This window comes from Carettochelys insculpta, chromosome 3 (assembly GCF_033958435.1).
Source record: "Carettochelys insculpta isolate YL-2023 chromosome 3, ASM3395843v1, whole genome shotgun sequence".
NCBI lineage: Eukaryota > Metazoa > Chordata > Testudines > Carettochelyidae > Carettochelys > Carettochelys insculpta.
Genome location: NC_134139.1, coordinates 117,792,382 through 117,813,363, shown reverse-complemented (window position 1 = coordinate 117,813,363; position 20,982 = coordinate 117,792,382). Strand labels below are relative to the sequence as shown.

General features: G+C 45.3%; 1 protein-coding gene across 5 annotated transcripts in view; it reads right to left on the bottom strand.

Moving 5' to 3' along the window:
- CEP85L (centrosomal protein 85L) overlaps nucleotides 1-20,982 on the bottom strand; it is a 235,356-nt gene that overhangs the window by 21,844 nt on the left and 192,530 nt on the right. For all 5 annotated transcript variants that reach the window (XR_012645059.1, XM_074990679.1, XM_074990676.1 and 2 more), the window contains 6 exons: nucleotides 14,975-15,092; nucleotides 12,523-12,699; nucleotides 10,373-10,525; nucleotides 9,886-10,040; nucleotides 7,992-8,109; nucleotides 7,487-7,537 (listed from right to left, as the gene is read on the bottom strand). Coding sequence is in view for 4 of the 5 variants with exons in the window: in XM_074990679.1 (XP_074846780.1) it covers nucleotides 7,487-7,537; nucleotides 7,992-8,109; nucleotides 9,886-10,040; nucleotides 10,373-10,525; nucleotides 12,523-12,699; nucleotides 14,975-15,092 (772 nt within the window). In the remaining variant the exon portion in view is untranslated. The remainder of the gene's footprint in view (nucleotides 1-7,486; nucleotides 7,538-7,991; nucleotides 8,110-9,885; nucleotides 10,041-10,372; nucleotides 10,526-12,522; nucleotides 12,700-14,974; nucleotides 15,093-20,982) is intronic.

Sequence of the window (20,982 nt, the reverse complement as noted above, 5' to 3'; positions counted from 1 at the left end):
TTTCTTCTTTGAGTGTCCCCGTGGGTGCTCCATATTAGGTGACTACCCAGCAGTAACCCAAGATAGGAGGTGGGCAATCGGATCATGTACAGCTTGTCCCCGAGAGGACCGCTGTCGAGAGCTGGGTATCCTCTTGGAATACCCTGTGAAGGGTGTAGTGTGCTTGGCGAAGGTGTCATAGGATGACCAGGTCGCCGCTCTGCAAATGGCCTTTAGCGCAATGCCCTTGAAAAAGGCTGTTGATGCCGCCACCGCCCTAGTGGAGTGAGCCCTGGGTGGGGCCAGTAAAGGAGTCTTCTTGAGTTCGTAGCACATTTTTACGCAGGATACGATGTGCTTCAAGATTCTCTGTGAAGAGAGACCTTCTTTCGATTTGGGAGCGAGAGAGACCAGGAGTCTATCCGTTTTCCGGATGGGCTTGGTCCTGTCTATATAGAAGGCCAGCGCCCTCCTTACGTCCAGGAGGTGTAGGCGCGCCTCTTCGTTAGAGTTATGAGGCTTTGGGTAAAAAGAGGGTAAAACAAGAGGTTCGTTAATATGAAACTCTGAAGAAACCTTAGGAACAAAGGCTGGATGCAGCCGTAGAGTCACCGCCTCCTTGGAAAAAACAGTGCAGGGTAGCGTTGCCATAACTGCCGTAAGCTCGCTCACCCTGCGAGCTGACGTGATTGCGAGAAGGAAGGTCGTCTTTATTGTAAGGAGGCAGAGGGAAACCGTGGCTAAAGGCTCGAACGGTGGTCCCGTTAGCGCATTAAGCACCAGGTCCAAGTTCCACGAAGATGGAAGCGGTTTCCGAGGTGGGGTATAGGTTTACCAACCCTTTGAGGAACCTGGTAACCATGGGATGGGCGAACACCGTGTGCCCTTCCTCTTCATGTCTGAACGCCGAAATGGCGGCAAGGGGGACCTTTAATGAGGATAGGGAGAGTCCTCCTCTCTTGAGGTCCAGTAAATACTCTAATATTACAGGTACAGGTACAGGCACCGAAAGCGGGGCTAGCTGTTTGGTAGAACACCATGCCGTGAAGCGAGTCCATTTCTGCTTGTAGGTCTTCCTGGTGGAAGTCCTCCTGCTACTTTCTAGGACTTGTTGCACTCCCTCCGTACACGTGCTCTCTAGGGAGCTGAGCCATGGATTAACCACGCTTGTAGTCGCAGGCCTTGGGGGTGCGGATGCACTATGGACCCCTGGGCTTGCATGAGCAGATCCGGCGCCACCGGAAGGGGCATCGGTGGACGGTCCGACATGCGCAGGAGTAGGGGGAACCATTGTTGTCGATCCCACGTTGGGACTATCAAGATCATTCGGGCTCCTTCCCTCCTGGCTTTCTGCAAGACCTTGTGGATCAGCACTGTGGGAGGAAAAGCGTAAAGCAGGGGGCCCCTCCAGGAGATCGCGAATGCGTCCCCCAGGGACCCCCGTCCCAGTCCTGCCCTGGAGCAGAATCGTGGGCACTTCTTGTTGTGTTGAGTGGCAAACAGGTCTATCCGGGGAAAGCCCCATGCGTGAAAAATTGGTCATAGCAGATCGGGATGGATCTGCCACTCGTGCATGAGTGCGAAAAGCCTGTACAGCTGATCTGCCTTCACATTGTGAGCGCCTGGTAAGTACGAGGCTTTCAAGGTTATATTGTTGGCGATGCACCAGTTCCACAACCAGACTGCTTCCGCACATAAGGCACGGGACCAAGTTTCTCCTTGCCGATTTATATAAAACATGGTGGAGGTATTGTCTGTACTGATCCCGACTACTTTGCCTTGTATATGGTCTTGAAAGTGTCTGCAGGCGTTGAACACTGCTCTGAGCTCCAGTATATTTACGTGCAGTGACTGTTCCGTGGAGGACCACAGTCCTTGTGTCACCTCTTCACCCATGTGTGCTCCCCGCCCTATGTGGGAGGCATCTGTAGTAAGAAAAACCGATATTTGTGGTTGTTGGAAGGGTACCCCTGTTAGCATGTTCTTGGGGTTTACCCACCATTGCAGGGATTTGCGCACCTCTGTTGTGGGCGACACCACCCTGTGAACGGTGTGTGCTGCCGGTTTGTATACGCTCGCCAGCCAGTGCTGCATGCTGCGCATGTGTAACCTGGCGTTCTGTACTACGAACGTCGCTGCTGCCATGTGGCCCAGCAGCTGTAAGCACGTCAGAACCGGCACCGTAGGGCTGAAGGTGATGACTTGCACGAGGGAGCCGATGGCCCGAAAGCGTGTCTCTGGTAGATACACTCTCGCTGTAATAGAATTTATGCGTGCCCCTATGAACTCTATGTCCTGTGTGGGGTCTATCTTTGATTTTGCCAGATTGATAACCAGGCCGAGAGAAGAGAACGTGCCTGCTGTGACGCGTATCATGCGTAGTACCTCCTCCTTTGAGGCCCCTTTGAGTAGGCAGTCGTCCAGATACGGGAAGATAAATACCCCCTGTCTGTGCAGGTAGGCTGACACCACTGCCAAGGTCTTGGTGAAGACTCTGGGGGCCGAGGAGAGGCCGAACGGTAGGACCTTGTATTGAAAATGTTCTTTGCCTACCATGAACCGGAGGAATCGTCGGTGAGCCGGATGGATAGTTATGTGAAAATACGCGTCTTGTAAGTCGAGGGCTGAGAACCACTCTACATCGTCCAGTGCCGTAAGGATGGAGGCGATTGTGATCATCCGAAAGCGTTGCTTGCGCAGGTACCGGTTGAGGCCTCAAAGATCTAAGATGGGCCTCCAGCCTCCTGTCTTTTTCTCCGTGAGGAAGTACCTCGAGTAGAACCCTTTCCCTTGCAGTTGCTCCGGCACTCTTTCCACTGCCCCTATGAGCATGAGATGGTCTACCTCCTGCTTGAGCCTCGCTACGTGGGAGGCCTCCTGGAGGTGGGGCCTGGGTGGAGGTCGTGGCAGTGGGAGCAACTGGAAGGGGATGGCGTACCCCGTGGCTATGATCTCCAGCACCCATTTGTCTGTGGTGATCCTTTGCCACTGGTCGTAGAATGGTCGGAGGCGATGGTGGAATAACAGCTTCGGATGACCTTGTGCGATGGTAGTGATGGTGCAGCCCTGGATCTGTGTGTCAAACTTGTGGCCTTTGGCCCTGCCCCGAGGATGCACGGCTCTGTTGGGAACGTTGCCTGGGAGTTCTGTACTGCTGGTGCTGTTGATGTCGCCCTTGTTCGTAACCCCTGTGGTACTGGGGACGCTGTGGCTGGTACTGGTACCGTCTTTGTTGAGGGTAGTACTTTTTCTTTCTGTATGGAGGGATGTAAATCCCCAGGGTCCTAAGTGTGGCTCTTGAATCTTTACTGGAATGAAGGACCGGGTCAGTTGATTCAGCAAACAGCTTCTGCGTGTCGAAGGGAAGATCGACGATCTTTGCCTGCAGATCCCTCGGTACACCCGAAGTCTGGAGCCAGGACTCCCTTCGCATCACCACTGCCCTAGCTGTGGAGCGTGCTGCTGTGTCCGCAACATCCAGGGCGATCTGAACTCCCGTCCTCGAGGCCGCGTAGCCTTCTTGCATGATGGCCTTGAGCACTGGTTTCTTGTCCTCTGGAAGCGAGTCCACAAGGGAGGTTAACCTAGTGTAGTTGTCGAAACTGTGGTTCGCTAGATGCGCTGCATAATTTGCCATTCGCAACAGTAGTGTGGAGGAGGAGTAGACCTTTCTGCCGAACAGCTCTAGCTTCTTGGCATCTTTGTCTGTTCCCCCTGTCTTGAATTGAGATGTCTTTGATCTTTGTTGCGACGACTCTACCACCAAGGAATTTGGTTGTGGGTGGCTGAACAGGAACTCCATGCCCTTCGCCGGCACGAAGTATTTCTTGTCCGCTCTCTTATGGACAGGCGGAATAATCGCAGGGGTCTGCCATATCGTAGTGGAGGACTCCAAGATTGCTTCGTCAAGCGGTATTGCTATTTTGGAGGAGGCCGGAGGTCTCAGATTTTTGAGGAGCTTATGGTGTTTCTCTTGCACCTCTGCTGTCTGGATGCCTTGCGTGAAGGCCACCCTTTTAAACAGCTCTTGAAACTGTTTGAGATCGTCCGGAGGATGGACGTGCCCCAGGGCTGTAGCCTCATCCGGGGAGGAGAGCGAGGAACCACTAGGATACGCCTCTCTGGACCCTTCCGGTTCCTGTTGGCGATGGTACATCCGCTCGCTGGAAGCTTGCGAGGGAAAATCTCGGGATTCCATAACCAGTTCCCCCTGAGATACTTGAGTCTCTGTCCCCGTTCGCAATTGCCCTCGGGGATACGGGACCGTTTGTGGGGATCTTTCCCTGGCAGAATGCCGGTGGTGTCTATGCCCTGCGTGATAGGGACGACCATGGCAGCATGGGCACTGTTCTTGGGAAGGTGACCTGGACCACTCCCTTGGTGCGTACCCCCTGTGTCTGGGGGAGTGAGATCGTCAAGAGACATGGGACACTGGAGAGAGCGATTTGTGATAGTACTCCAGCGGCTCAAACCCCAAGAAGGGTGAGGGTGGTCCCAGCCAGGGCGAGGCTGGTTGTAAAAATGGAGACGGGGGCTCTGGGTAGGCTGGGAGGACCCCTGCCTTCTAGTTGGAGTCCACAGCATGAGCGGAGGGCTGAGAGAAAGCAACTCTGCAGCCCTGTCTGGAGAGGGGCTGCGGTTCCTTGTTTTCTGTGCAGCCTTCCCCCTCCCTTGAGGGGGTGGCTCCATCCCCTGACGTGCAGGGGATCTCGGCCCTGTCCGCGCCGCGCTCGGCACGCTCTTGGGCGGTGCCACGTGGGCGGTGTCCTCCGGTGCCTGCAGGCTGCGTGCCTGCGCGCTCTGCACCGCTGGTTCCCTGGGGGTCGGTGCCACTGCCTGCAGTGCCGCCGGTACCGGCGCTTGTTTAGCCGCCGCCCTGCCTGCGGTGCGGGGTGGCTGTTTGATCATCGGAGGCTGAGCTGCCTCCACGTGGCTCTCCGTGCCGCCGCCGATCAGCTGTTGCTGCTGCTGGGGGCTGTGCGCTCCTCCCGTCCCGCTCGCTGTTGCTGCCAGCAGGGATCGGGTTGGGGAGACTTTCCTCCGTTTTTGCGCTGATGGGGTGAGGGAGGCAGCTTTCCTTTTATGGGCTCCGGAGGGTCCCTCCTGCTGCGGCCGCTCTGGCACGTCTGGCTGGAGGGCCTTGTCGAAGAGCAGCATTTTAAGCTGCATCTCCCTGTCCTTCCTTGCTGTGGCTGTTAATTTTGCACAGAAGGAGCATTTCTGTGTGACATGGGACTCCCCAAGGCACCTTATACGGTGACTGTGCCCATCAGACGCTGGCATTGCCTCTCGGCAAGACTCACATTTCTTGAATCCTGAAGAAGACATTGTTGGTGAGTCTTTTAGTTGTTAATGGGGTACTTAGCACCTTCTCTGTGCTGTTTTCCCCCTCTCGGATAGCCTGCCGCAGCAGGAGGGCTAGTGGCCCTTGGCTCCTGGCCTCCGGTGCTCCGCTTGTTACTAGGACCAGACTGAATTCCGTCCCGCTTGTTGTTTCTTGTGGTTTTTTTTTTTGTTTTTTTTTTTTTTGAAAATAACAACTGGCTAACTTAACAATAGACTAAGAACTTGAAAACTTTAAAGAAAACAGCTAAAAACCATTGAATACGCTAACTTGGCCGTAGCCTAGTCGGATTCCGTCTGCAGCCGACGGCGGTTAAGAGGAACTGGCGGGGACCGGATTGCGCACGTGGCCAGGAGCGCGCAAGGGAGCGGCGCACACCGGCGCATGTGCGGTCCGGCAGAAACTGCTTGGAAGATCCGATCTGCGGCGCCAGGCGAGCCCGGCACCTAATGTGGAACACCCACGGGGACACTCGAAGAAGAACAAAATTTATTCTGCCCTTGGATGGAAAAAATTAGAGGGAACATGGCTCTGTGTGCAAAAAGTCAACCTAAAGATTCCCTAAACAGCCTTTGTTTGCATACAGCTGGCATAGGTCGTTCTCCACCAGACCCCCAAAACAGGAGTATATGTGGAGCACTCAGCAATTTGAATGTGTCTGCTGTTGGAAACTGCTCTAAATTGTGCCCGGAGCTGAACTGTCCCGTGATAGTGTCCTTCTCATCCCTGAAACAATTTTTGTCCCCTCTACTGTGCTTTAGAGATCCCCGTTGCATCTGAGATCTTGGTCCTCCCACCAGGTTTCAAACTCATTCCGACCCTCCGTGATTTACTAAGAGTGAAAGTTTTCTACACTGCAAACCCAAAACTTATGCAACAGGTAAGTGAAACTGATAAGCCTCTTCAGCAACCTTATGGAAATAATAAGCCAGATTCTCTTTTCATATAAAACCAATTTTCACCTGTGTCACTCCACATTCTTCAGTGGAGTCCTTCAGAAGGTGTGAGGACAGGATCAGCCTGTCAACTGCAGCTGACAATACACTGGGCACAGGTGTCAGATATACAAGCTTTCCCTCTTCCATCTCTCAACATACCATGCTGAAGACACTGTGTAAAAATAGGCTGCCAATGGCAGCACACCGACAATGGAAATGGAATGTCTGCTGGGGCTAACATAGCCTTGGGATCAATAAATAAAGCAGAGCTTGTTGCCACCGGTCCTATCATCCAACTCAACACATAGTCTGACTCAGTGCAAAATCCTCAGCATACTCAATGACTCCCAGTAATATGCTGGGAAGCAGGGAAGAGATGCAATGAGAAAGTTAAAACTACAGAAGAACTGGGGATATGCCAGCACAGTGTACTTCCTTGATAAATGTGTTAAGCTACTAAACCATCAGTCAAATGGTCAGGTAAAACTTCTTCACTTTCATTAAATAACTGAGTAAATTGCTTTATTAATAATAGGTAAACCAGACAGTCCACAGTTCAGCAAGAGATCAATAACAGTTATTTCAAATCCATGCCTGTTAAATTTCTGTTCATCCAGAACAGAGCAATGGTTAGTTTTCAGCATCTTATGGTCCATATTTAGTAGTTTAATGTGTATTTCTTCTTCTTAGCTGACTACAACTTTTGTCTGTCTTGCCACATGTCATTAAAGGTCAGGCAGTCACACCCATAGCATAAAAAGTGACACACAGTTCTGAGGAAATCTAACATGACATCCTCTAGACCATCAGGCAGCTTGTGGGGAGGCAGTTTTCCATCTTATGCTGGGAATCCAGTTTGTTTGTTTCTCCAAATGCTAAACAGCTTATTTTTATTGACGTTAGGAGTTTCAGCTGCCCAATTTCATACTGCTCAGACTTGAAATTTAAATTCAGCTATGGAGTTAGCAAAATTACATACTACTTCATAGATTTGCATTTCTTGTCTAATGGTTTTTTCCCTCAAAATTATCTGGCCAACAGAAAAAGAAAAAAAAACTCTGTAAAATATCAATAATGAATAAATTAGGATGCTCTGAGACAATGCAGATAACTGCAGTTCAGGTTAAGGAAATGCTATTAAAACACAGATATTTATATCTGTGCAAACAGTAAATTATAAACTTGAACTGACTAAACCAATAGCAAAATATATCCATTTCCTTACCTTAATTTCTGATATCATCCCAGCAATCTGATTCTGTTGATTGTCTATGACCTATTAAAAAGGAAATATAACTGAATATCATATTCAAAAAGATAATTCACCCTGTGAGTTTTCAATAGCATAAATTTTATAATTTCTTATTTAGCAATGTCTAAACCAGAAACTCAAATTATCTGTGAATAAGCAAATAAAAGACAAGTATTGCTTAATAGTCACATCGCAATTTTCATCATGAAATTACTAATTATACAATCACAATTTACTTATTACCAGTTTATTGGTAAAGAGTCTCTCTGCATTTCATTTGTTCAAAAACGTGTTATGTATTCTCGTACAATTGAGAATTCATGCAAAACAAATGTGCTGACCCAAGAAACACATGTTGAAGGAAAGCCCGAATCGACAATACATATGTCAAAAATTGAGAAGAATATGACAAACACAATACAGGATTCTCAGGTTGTGGATGCTGTGAGAGTTCATCTAATCAGTTTCATAGACTGACCTTAGTGGCTTTCTCATTCTTTTCTTTGAGGCATTCATTCTCACTCTGAAGCTGTTTTGTGTCCAACATAGGGAGGCGGATACCATCTTCCAGGCATTTTTCTACTTTCTGTTGCAAACTGCATTTCAGAGATAAGAATGGAAAAGCAACTAGTCAATATGCTGGGAAAATAAGCAAACAAAACTGCAGTATGTTCTACTGGCACATTTAAAACCACCGTAACCATCTTCACCTTGTCTGTCGTCAAACCCACCAAGACTTTTACAAGTACATTCCAGATGCCATGTAAGCAAACCAACAAGTGGGTAAGTGGTATAAATCCAGGATTTCTTGAAGTCACCATGTTACTAACAAGAACAGATTAATCTAAACACACAGTGAAGTTCTGTAAGTTCTCCTACATAGTCCACCTTGCAATATTTGTCACCTACTGCCAAAAAAAAAAAAAAAAAAAAAAAAGAAAAAATGGACCAGATTCTGCTTTGCATCTCTTCTTGAGGCATGGCACTGGAGGTGCACCCAGAGGGAGGAAAGAAATGTGACTTTACAATACCTTTGTGCTGCCCATTTTATGGGCTGCTCTAGGGGCCGAATCAGCTCCAGCATTAGTCAGAGCAGTCCTGGGGGTTGCTCTTATGGCAGCGTTACTCAAGTTGCCTGTGGGGTCCCCGTGAGTTCCAATGCAGCCCAGGTTTCCCTACAATGCCAAGCACTAGGGTCTCTCATTCCTGCCCACTATGATGGGAATGTCAGGGGGCAGCATAAAACCCAAATGTCAGCCATTACACTGTTTCTATCCCAGATGAATGCTCCCAGCCTCTGCAGTTAATTTAACGCCCCTGCTCTACATGCTACCAAGAGCTTTCCCCCCCAGCAGCTTTCAAAAATAAATTTTATTACAGTGACAATCCCATTTTCCAATACAGAAACCAAAAATCATTTCAGCTATTTTGTAGGCTTTCAGGAGAGACAAAAGCATCCCTGTTACATGCGCACAAATAAAAAGGTGCATCAGCTGTAAGCTGGAAACAATGCACCCAATGATCAGCTTGGCAAGATGTCCCAACTGGCTAACCTTTCATGAATTACACACATTTATACTGCTACTGGCATGTGCATTTAGGCAAGTGAGGGGCCCTGAGCTAAAGTGACATCCACTCAGATTAATAAGAAATCTTCCTTGTCACGACTCACTCTTTTGGCTGTTTTTATTACATAACTTCAATTGACATTCTTTCTTGAAAAATTATGTCATTAAATAGTATAAAAAATGTAACACAAACCATTCTACCTTTACCTCATTCAATCATCCATCTGGAATTTTTCCATGGACATCTGCCCTATTTGTTCTTTGATGATTATGTAAGGCCAGGGATAGGGCACCAGCTGCAGTTAAATCTCCCTGTCAATATCCTTCTAGTTCAATACAAACCTCTCTCCACTAGAAGAGGGATGCCGGATTTTTTAAACCCTTGGCCCTTCCATGGCTAGTTTACCCTGCAGTCAATTTCTCCCGAGCTTTCCTGCACTCCAGTACAGGGTTATTTATTAACTTGGAACTGAGGGAATCTCTGAACAATGCTCTTTTGCAGCACTGGCTTATTCTACCAAACTCCACTGGGTACTGCTCCACCATGCCCGCTGAAGAAAGACCGTGGTTATGGTCAGCCCCTCCTCTCATAGCAGATCACTGATAAAATAATACAAAGGAAATCTCCTCATATTTTCAAATGCACCTCACTGTCACCCTTTTTGTGCTAATACCTTCCTGTGTGACACAAAAGTCATCAGTGCAAAGCTGGAGTGAAGCTGTAAAGAATTTGATGGCATGAAACAACGAGAACCACCAGAATGCAGCAAGAGTCCAAAGCTCTGGTGGAGTAGATGTTCATACCTCTGTACTGTGGTGACCAGGTCTTTTTCTTTCTTTTTCTGACACACAAGCAGCAGCTCTTTTTCCCTACATTGTGTTCTAATCTCTCCAAGCTTCTTCTCCAAATCTGTCACTGTTTCTTGGAGTTGCTTGTTCTTCTCTTCTAGAATCTGCAGCTGAGACATTACATCCAAATAGTCACACACAATACCGTTTTGTATTATGATTACCTGCTACCAGCCCCAGTTTTACAGTTATCATCTGAATACACTTTTAGCCTCATTTTGACTGCAATATGCTTAGCTCTATTATAATTATCCTTGTTACACTGTTATACCATTGTATAACACTAAATATTTGCCTTACTAATCAGGTGGAGTAAAGGGTGATACACATTGCAACTCAGTCAAGAGGAACTGTAAAACAATCAATAATGGATGTCGCAGAATATATTTATATCCAGACCTCCTCTTTTAAGTAGCCATAAAACCAGATACTTCTCCCTTACCTGCTTACTCTGCCTTTCTACATCATCCAGCGTTGGCAAGTCAGCCAGATATTTCTCTAGGGTTTCAATTCGTCTCTGTTTCTCTTTGTTTTGTTCGGACTCCTTTTGGCATTTCTTTTTCAGGCTATTTATATATCTGTCTCTGGTTTTAAGCTAAAAGGGCAATAAAATTATATAATTTACTATGGTAGAAAATAAATCTGTACAAGACAATCTGGAAATAGATTTTTCATTCTCAACACTCAGCAGATCTTTCAAAGCTGTGTTCCCAGCCAGAACTAAGGGTTAGCTACCAAAGAAATTTACACCAAAGGGCCATTTATTATGCTTTGAGACTGCAGTGATGCTAAAACAACATCTGGCTCTTAAACCAGGGATGGGCAATAAGCAGCATAGGGCCCAAATGTGATTTGCCATGGTTAGCACTTGGCAGGCTGTCAGATGCTCATTTACCTCTGTACAAGCAGGTAAATAAAGCATTTGGCAGCCCACCAGGGCCTAACCCTGGTGAACCGCATCTGGCCTGCAGTCTTAAATAGTGCTTTTTGTCAGTTGAGCCTAAAATACTTTACATAGGAAGTTACTATCATAAGGCCCATCTTAGAGAGTGGAAGACAGAGGCACAGAGGTGAAGTGACTTGCTCAAGGTCACTCAGTAGGCACTGGCAGAGCGATGAAGAACTCCTAGGTCTCCAGAGTCCAGCGCTCTCCTCATTAGGCCATTGACAGTGGCTCACTCATGATACTCTTCCTAAGTTACAAAGTGTTATTTCAACACTCGCTTTATAATACACATAATATAAACAGGTGGCCAAATAGCATCCTCTCAAGACAGGGGCCCTAAATGTATTTTTGGGAACATTTTTTTTTGTGCTATAGCGACAGGAATCACAATCATAGAATCACAGACTGACTGATCCTAACATCAGTACAGTTATGATACAAAAGGGTCACGCAGACAGGCAGCCTCTTGGACCTAGCCCTCCACCCAGAGTTCAGACTTCCCATCAACTGTGTTCCTGCCACAGCATATTCTCTTTTTGGCCTTGCAGTCCCTCCCTTCTACCATTACTATCCAATCCTACTTTGATGCCTCTGTTAATTACACGATCTCCGCCTCATTCAGCCCACAGCTAGGTGGGGCTTACGGAATAAGTCATGGCTGTGTAGCAAACGAGGCTGCAAGGAGTCCACCCAGCCCCTAGAACAGCCAAGAATCAGGGGTGCTGTATTTGCTTGGCACTCTAAGTTCTTGAAGAGAAGCCAGCAGCTTTTTTTCCACTCATTGATTTGGCACATTCACTCAGGAAGGCAGAACGGCTCCGTACACGAGACCGGTCTCTGCTGTATTAGAGACAACCATGCTAGCCCCAAACTTTCCAAGCTATTTTTTAAAAAAATGTTATTTTATTTATGTTAACGAGTGCTTTAAATCACATGACTCTTCAGGCAGTTTGGCTGAAGTCTATCAGTGCACTTTTCCTTTAAAGTGACTCCCTGAGCAAGCCTAACCGATCTGAGCTGAAATTGGTTTTAACTGGTTTCTGAATACCATTGAAAACTTCCAAGAGAGGCTCATATCCATTCATGTTGACACTTGTCAGTAATAGGTAATTTTTCTATTGCAGACATGAGTTAATGGAGTTTTGAAAATAATTTCAATTGTCAGTTTGTATGATGTATTTGAAGATGTATCCAGGATTGCTCAGAGGACATGATGTTCCTTCTACGTAATGTGTTCAACTGAAAGTAAGTAGAGAAACAAAAATTAAGAGTTCAGCACACTGTTACAAGCTTTTGTCCTTAAAGCCTGCAGTCTTCAAAATCAAAAGCTCCTTCCATCCTTAGGGAAAATCATGCTGCCACCCTATTGACGGGGTTGAGGTTTGGTAAACTTCTAATGGGCATGATTCACATTGTGATACTCAAGTTTCCCTCACTGCAGCTCCACTGAAATCGAGCAATTGCATTAACAGTACATAACACTGGAACAAGTGGTAAATTATGGCTGGCATGTGTAAACGCCATATTGTGGCCTGGCTATAGACACTGCAGGATAAATTAGTGCCTACACATTAGTTGCTTTCTACTGAAAAAGTTCTGACACAACCATAGCACAAAGGTGAAACTGAAACATGAAAATCACCTACTTTCTCTTCCATCTTCTTTTTCTCTTCACTAGACTTGCTTGAAATTTGCTTGAGAAACTCATTGAGTTGCATTTCCTTATTTTCAACTGATGCAAGCTTTTGCTCAAGCTCTTCACAGTGGGACACTACTCTTTCTGAAAGTGGAGCTTGCAATGATGTGCTCTCATATGGTGGATGCTTTTAAGAAAAAAAAGTATAGTTAAGTGCAGCTGACAGTAGTCTTACATAACCAGATGGCTCCTAGAGGAAAACCCTCTCGCTTAGTAGGTTGGAAAATGCAGTACATATCTTACAAAGAGAATATGCAACATGTTTACTGAGAAGTGACAGTGCAAACTACAAAAGATAGCTGCACTGGTGTTCGTTAGGCTATATCTGCACTACAAGCCCAGCGATTATTCCCCTGCTCTCATCAAGCTACCACAGGCACACATAAATAGCACAAGCTGGGAAATCACACTTGTAGCTCATAGTGAAGACAGCATCTTACGCAATACTACTTTTTTTTGGTACTCAAATAGAGTTCAGCTTTATTTTCTGTCAATACCAGATGTCTGGGCTATTAATAAGCATCAGAAAATGAACTAATAGCCCCACAAATTTCTGGAAGTTATACTTTGTGGAGCAGAAGAATATCTGAATTTGGCAATCATACCTTAATATAAAGAATTACTATGATCTCCATGTATCGGAGGGGTAGCCGTGTTAGTCTGGATCTGTAACAGCAACGAAGGGTCCTGTGGCACCTTATAGACTAACAGGAAAGTTTTGAGCATGAGCTTTTGTGAGCACAGACTCACTTCATGGACCAGCATCTGATGAAGTGAGTCTGTGCTCACGAAAGCTCATGCTCAAAACTTTTCTGTTAGTCTATAAGGTGCCACAGGACCCTTCATTGCTGTTATGATCTCCATGACATGCTTAAATTTGTCCCTCAATTTAGGTTTTTAGTTCTATAAAAAAAAGATCTCCCTAGCACTTCCAATGTAGAACATTCATTAGAACCCCCAAAAAGAAGCCAGACTATGAAGTGACTATAACTAGAATCTGCTGGGGAAGAACATCCTGAAAAGAAGGCCTCCTCCCCGTCTTCTCCTTCCTCATTGCTTGAGGATGGTGGAACCTATGGAACTAAGTAGTGGAGAGCCGGGTGATGGATTTGGTATCTCAGAGAATTGAAGGAGAGGAGTTATGCCATTATCTGTGGTGCCGTCTCCTTCGGGTGCTGATCATTTACGAATGGCTTTCTTCTGCACCATCATTTTGTTTGTGCAGTGTTTGGCATCCAACACTCAGCGCTAGTGGTGGAGCCACAATCTGCAGTATAGACTGTGGTACCAAACCACAGATGATAGATAGTGCCTGTGACTGGATTCCTTTCTCTTGTGGCAGAGGTCACTGGCTGGAGGGTGCTAGAGGTGCCTGTTTTATTGCAGGTGTTCACTCTTGACAAGCTTGGCACCAATAGCAGGGATCTTGCAAGGCCCTTTTTCCTGATTTCTCCAAGGAGGAGGCACTCACCCTGTCGATGGAGACAGCACCAGGGGAGCCACTTGTAAATTCTGTTGCAGAGAAAAGGGATTTCTTCATCGAAATTTAGTTTCAGATGGAGATCCCTATTTCTCCTGGCAGCTTGCCTTTAGACGGTTGCAGTGAGAACACATCTGAAGTGTGTGTGCTTACTTACAGCAGTGGACACAAAGTGAGAGTCCATCTCAGACTGGCATGGCATCATTACCAGATGCATACTTTTTTAAAACCCGGGGATCCAGGTATTTTTAAAGCATCCCTCTTCAGGATTTAGAGACAAAAATAATGTAGCAGGACTTTTTCATGTTACTTAAAAAAACAATAATCTAAACTAAATTGAATATATTAAACTAAAACTGCTATTTTTCTAAACTTCACATGGGCACCACTCCATCTCAAGCTGAGAATGGTTAGGAACAAGTTGAGGAGTGTTGGGTATGCATATGTTACCCGCACACCTATGTGTGGCTCACTGTCCCATTTAGTGGCACCTAGACCACTTCCCAGAGAAATGATGAGTGTCCTCTACAGCCCAAGCTGAGAACCAGCTGGCTTTTAGCTCATGTGGTAGAGCACAGGGCTTTGGCCCCTACTGTCACAGGTTCATTTGCTCCTGCTGACAATCCGGGTCCATTTGCATTATACATACACTAGTCGAGCCACAAGGCAGTTACTGCACACAGATGCCTGGACCTGATACTGCTAGCAAAAATCTCTGACAGCATGAAACTGCACAGCCACCTGAAGGGGAGTACCCACAGAGACAGCATTCAAAGTAGTAGTATGAATATTAGGCAATATTACAAATAATTTAAACTGCTTTACTTTTTGGCCTTCAATTAACTGTGGCATGCTCTCTGGTACTTCATATTGGTTCAGTTAGTATATACTGAAACACCCAAACAAAAAGTAACCATCTTACCTGTACATTTGTCATATAAGATTCTTCACAATTCATAAAATGGCTCAGCCTGGCATGTTGAGCCCGTAATTCATTCTCTCTTATCTTTTGATGTAAACTGTTTATTTGTTGCTTCTGCCTGTAATACACAAAGTCAGATCATGTTAGGGGGCAGGGAGAAGGAGAGGAAACCATGAATCTTGACAGTTTATACTTTCGATCACAATAGCGATAGAGACCAAACTTAAACTTAGTGAAAAGAGAGAGAGAAAACTATAGATGCCACTTAGCCAAAGTCAGTTGTTTCACCAGAAACCATGGCAGCAACCATCTACATTAGCTATGGTATTTCCCATCACAGCCATCTGAAATTAATTCAGACTCAGGCAGAATTTGCATCCTACTAGGCTATGAAATACAGACTTCTGTTGTCTTCCATTGTCACATATTCCCCATGAAGCATGTATAAAACGACCTAAATTTATCTCAAGAATATCCAGGTGGGACTCCTGCAGAACTGTCTCTTGAGACTACCATGAATCTTTTAATTAGAGATGTCTTTTACACCAGAGGTCAGAAAAGGGCCAAGGGAGATATGCAGGAAAAACCCAACAGGAATAATGATAAAGAGATCTCCCCACACTCACCTACTACACCTGCTTTTGCTCCTCTGGTAGTTTTCACATAACTGAAATTTATACACCAATAAAGGCCCCAAAGTTGAAAAGGAAAAGCTGTGGCCATTAAATAAGAACAGCAGCGTTTAACCCCATACTCTCCTTCTAGTTGTTTTTTCTGCTTACTACTTCCTTTTCTGACTTTCTACAAATATACTAGTAGAGTTTCTCAACTTTTTTAATAAAACATCCCTTTAAAAATTTATATATATACAATTTTCAGACAAACAATCTTCTAACATTGCAACACATTTGTTTAAACACTTAATCGTAACTGGATGGTTGGAAGAAACTGTCTATAGCAGGGCTAGCCAACCAGTTAGGTAGGTAGGTAGGTAGATAAATAAAATATATAATATATGGCTCAATGCCCTTCCCCTCCTCCAGAACCAGCTATCTCCAGCTGCTTGCTATAACCCAATCTGCACCCCTCTGCGAGAGCAAGACACCCTGAGCCTCCCTGTCTCTAGTTGAATGCCCTCCCCCAGAACCAGGCATCCACAGCTTCCTCCTGCTCGAACTTATGCTCTCTCCCTGCCCAGAGACAGGCATCCCTCATCCCCTGCTCAAACTCAGTGCCAGTGACTCACCAGAGCCGCTGCCATGTGCTTCTCCCCCCAAGCACGGGCGCATGTGCACAGAGCAGCAAATGGCACTCCCAGCATGCAGGTCTGAGCAAGAGTGACATTTAAATGCTTGAAAGAGCTTCACGCGACTCAAGAGCCATGGATTGACCGTCCCTGGCCTATAGGCAACTTGCCACTGTACTTATGATAATGCAAAAAAGGAAATAAAACCATTAGATGGATATATAATAAGTCCAATTTTTTAATTCATTAAAAAGGTTGAGAAACACTAAGGTAATGTACCCTCTGGAAGAGCTCTGCATACTCTCGGGGTATACATACTCCTGGTTGAGAACCACTGTACTAGTGCATTTATACTTGCACAGCACTAGATATCCAAGCTGTACAGGTCAAACTACTTTATTGCTTACACCAATCTTGCCACCAGTTTAGCCGTCCAAACACAACATTGGACATCAACTCACAAATCATTGGAGTTACCTCAGATACCTAATGCCCCACTAATCTCTCTCCTGAGAGATGGTGCTTCCTCTGATTGACTAAAATCACCTTTGCCATATTGGACTATGAAAACCTTGAAAAGCACAAAGAAACAGCAGTGGGGCATTTTTTAGAAACAATAAAAATTATATGCTTTTCTCATTCTTTGAATACAATCTGCCCCCTCCTTTGCTGTTTGTCTTGTTATGGTTTTGGTTGGTTGGATAATTTTCTTTGATTGGTATTGGTTATACTAGGAGGGCTTTGTTTGGGTAACAGACACTTACACATCAGCTACATTCACAAATCTGTTTGAGATATGACAGTTAAATTCTGTGGAGATTATATCTTGTGGTGAGAGGGAATAAATAGCAGGGGCAGATTAATTTCTAAGCAAAGAGATCTATCTTTGAGGAAACAGCCTAAATGACCTAAAAATTATAATCCATAACCAGAATGATTTCTAAATTAATGTCTTCCAGACAATCCCATCAACAAGTTTTTAATAAATGAAAAGCAATAAGAAATGGTGACAAAAAATAAAAGGCTGGATAGGAAAAGGAACCTTGATTAGTTAGATAAGGCAACTCTGAAGCCAAAGGACGGGAGAAAAAAAAAGTAAATCCAAACACACAAGGGAGGTTTTGTTTGTTTGTTTTTAGCCAGGAAAATTCACCAACTGGTCAGCAGACTGTGTTTCAGTCTGCTGCACCACAAAAGCTATATCTACACTACCCCAAAGCTTCAAAATGGCCACTTCAAAGTTTACCAATGAAGCGCTGAAATACAAATTCAGCGCCTCAGAATGCCGGCGGCTGCGGCACTTCAAAATTGCCGTGGCTCATCCAGACGGGGGTCCTTTTCGAAAGGACCCCCGCAACTTCAAATTTCTATCAGCAGATAGGAATAAGGGGATTTCGAAGTTAGCGAGGACCTTTCGAAAAGGACTCCTATCTGGACGAGCCGCGGCAATTTCAAAGTGCCACGGCCGTCGGCATTCTAACGAGGCGCTGAATATGTATTTCAGCGCTTCATTAGTAAACTTCAAAATGGCCATTTGCGTGGCCATTTTGAAGTTTTGGGATAGTGTAGACACGGCCAAAGAGGGATTTGAGGCTTAAAAAAAAGGTGTATGTGCATACCCTGTAAATGTTTGTTGCATAAGTTGTGGTATGTAGTATGTATTATATGTATATTGGATGTATGGGAAAAACAAAAACAAAAACAAAATAAGACGTAACCGTAGAACATCTTAAGACAATTCATTAAACAATATTTATGAGAATAAGTAAATTTCAAAATTTCCTGATACAATGAGTTTTTTTTTCAGTCACACTCCCCCCCCCGCCCAGCAGCATTTTCGCAGACATGAAAATTTAAAAAAAAACGCTTTTTTCAGCAAGTGATGGCTATAATTTATTTCTGGCTGCACTGAAAGTACTGTCTAATTTATAGGACCACCATATACTCCATAAAAATCTCTCTCAAAACTAAATACTGAGTGTAGGGGGAAAAAAAACAAGAATAACATCACTTTTAATACATGAACTTTTAGTTGTGTCAACTGTTTCTCTTTTGTCAACCAGAAGATAGTGACAAGTGTCTGGAGTTTTTATTTTAGTTAGGGTTTTTATTTTTGTTTTTTTTTTTTTTAATCTCAGTCCTGGGTTCTTCTGTATGCCAGCAGGCTCATCCTGAGGAAAAGGGATGAAAAGAAATGACTTGCTTGCCTCTGAAGTGCCAGTTAAAGAAGTTACACTCAAGGGAAGCAAAAATGTATTTTATATACAACAAAAACTAAAAAAAAAAAAGTGAAAAACACCCTTTTGGGAAGCTGATTTATAATATAGAAGGAGATATCTATCTTCATTAAAAAGGAGACACTACTTTCTACTTCTGTAGTCAAAATAATTGGTACAGATATAACACTGACATTTTTCAAAGAAGACTTTAGTTTGCAAGACATCTCTTTTCACCTTTTCTTCAAGGCATAATGCTATGATCCAGCAGCAGAAGAGAAAGCTTTGAAGATTCTTTTTAACATGAAAGATCGTGTTGTATCCAGTATCTCATATTGAATTACCGTGCCCCCTCAAAAAAAAAATCTGTAGTAAAGCAGTTTCATTTTATTGGATGGGGATAAAATGGACTTGAAAATGTGTTTTTCTTCTCAGATATGATGATTGAGAGCTCTGTTAACCCCAAGGTTAAATGTGTCAAACTTGCAAATTAATTCCAATTCAGATGTCTCCCTCTGTAATCTTGTGGTAAAATCCTTTTGTAGAAGAATGGCTACATTCAAGTCCTTCACTGAACGTCTAGGGAGGTTAAAGTTTTCTCCTACGGGTTTATGTGTATTCCAATTCCTAATGTCTGATTGTGCTAAAGGATGAATGGACATAAATGCATATGGCAGGGAGCCACTGCTGGAACATGATGGCATATATCACATTAGTGGATGTGCCAGTTGATGAGCCCCGATGGTGTGGCTGATGTGGTTAGTTCCAATGATGGTATCTCTAGTACACTCTGGTTTGTCTTTATGTAGTATAGATATGTGGACAGAGCTGGTAACTGGTTTTGCCGCAGGTATAGGTTCCTGGGTTAGTGATTCTGTGGTGTGGTGCATGGCTGCTAGTGAGTATTTTCTTGAGGTTGAGTGACTGTCTGTAGCAAAGAACAGGTCTGAGGACTTTACAGTCTGTGGTTACAAAGCACCACACAGGGAGAAAAGGGTACAAAGAGTAGGAGAAGAGCTCAGGGGAAGGACCCAGTGGGCTGAGAGGTACGTCATCCTCACTCAAACCCTCAAAAAGAGGCTCTTGAAGGTGACTTTAGGATAGGAGGAGCTGGATTGGACAGAAGACTGTCTCTTCCTGAACCCTTTATATTTTCCCTACAATGACAGGAGTGGGAATGCTGAGCAGGCAGAGTCTGAGGCTTAAATTTCCTACGCACAGGCCCTGGGACGTACAGCCTGAGCATGAAGAGCCCCCTTCTGCTTCACAAACAGGGCCACCCCATCGAAGGGTAGATCCTGCAGAGATTGCTGCACCCTGGGGGACAGGCGGGAGAGAAGCAGCCAGGTTGCCCTCTGCATGGAGATGGCCAATACCATAGAATGGGCTGCCATGTCTACTGCATCCAAGGCCGCCTAGAATGCTGCCTGAGCAGATGTAGTCCTTTCCTCTGTTGGGGTATGAAACTCCTCCTTTGAGTCCTCCAGGAAAAAAAGACTCAAACTGTTCACCTGATAGTGGGCTATGAGGTCCTGGTGATTTGGTACTCAGATCTGGAGATAGAAGGACAAATAATTTTTATGCCCAAACAAATCCAGTGTGAGTCTCTATTTTTTTGGGTTGCCCTGGGCTGACCTTAGAATCATAGGGCTGGAAGGGACCTCAGGAGGTCATTGAGTCCAGCCCCCTGTTTCAAGCAGGATCAACCTCAACTAGGTCATCACAAACAGGACCTTTTCCACCCGGGACTCAAAAACCCCGAGGGATGGAGAATCTACCACCTCTCTAGGCAACACATTCCAATGCTTCACCATCCTCCTGGTGAAGTATTTTCCTAATATCTAACCTGTACCTGGGGAGCTGGGCTCCTCAGAGACATGCTGAGGGGTGTGGGGAGGATCCTGAGGTGGGGAATGGTACTGATGCAGTGAATAGTGCCATGCCAGGGACCTGTCTGTTGAACAACCCTTGGACCACAAAGAGTACCTGTCCTGAACATACTGGGCCCTGTTAGGGACTGAGCCAAGCTGCAGGCCCTATAGCTTTTGCTGCATGGAACTGAGGCCCTATACATTCCATCCAACAGCGATCAAAGCCTCTGCAGAGACTGGGGCAGTGCTACAGCCGACTTCTTGATGGTACAGTCCTACGGCTACAGGGATGGACAAGATATCCTGGGCCACCTGTAAGGCCTCCAGCGCTGATGGCACCTGGAGCTATTCAACACCATTGAGAAGGAGCCAGGGAGCAAGAGGGGGAGCCATGCTCTAAAGGTGCCTGAGGTGTCTACTGTGCCACAGCTGGAGGGCCCTTCTTAGGGCCCAGAGATTTGCGCCTGCCTTATATAGGCTTCTGTGGAACTAGATAACTATGCTGGGAGGCCTATGCCACTGGCAGAGTGCTGTGCATTGACATGCTGGTGCTCAGTGCTAAGTTCAAGTGTTCACACACTGGAGTTAAAGCAGATTCCATTGGGAGAGCCTCGAGACACGTCGCTCTACTTTTTGGTACAAGAGTTAAAAGACTTGCAAATGTGGCCCTTGTCA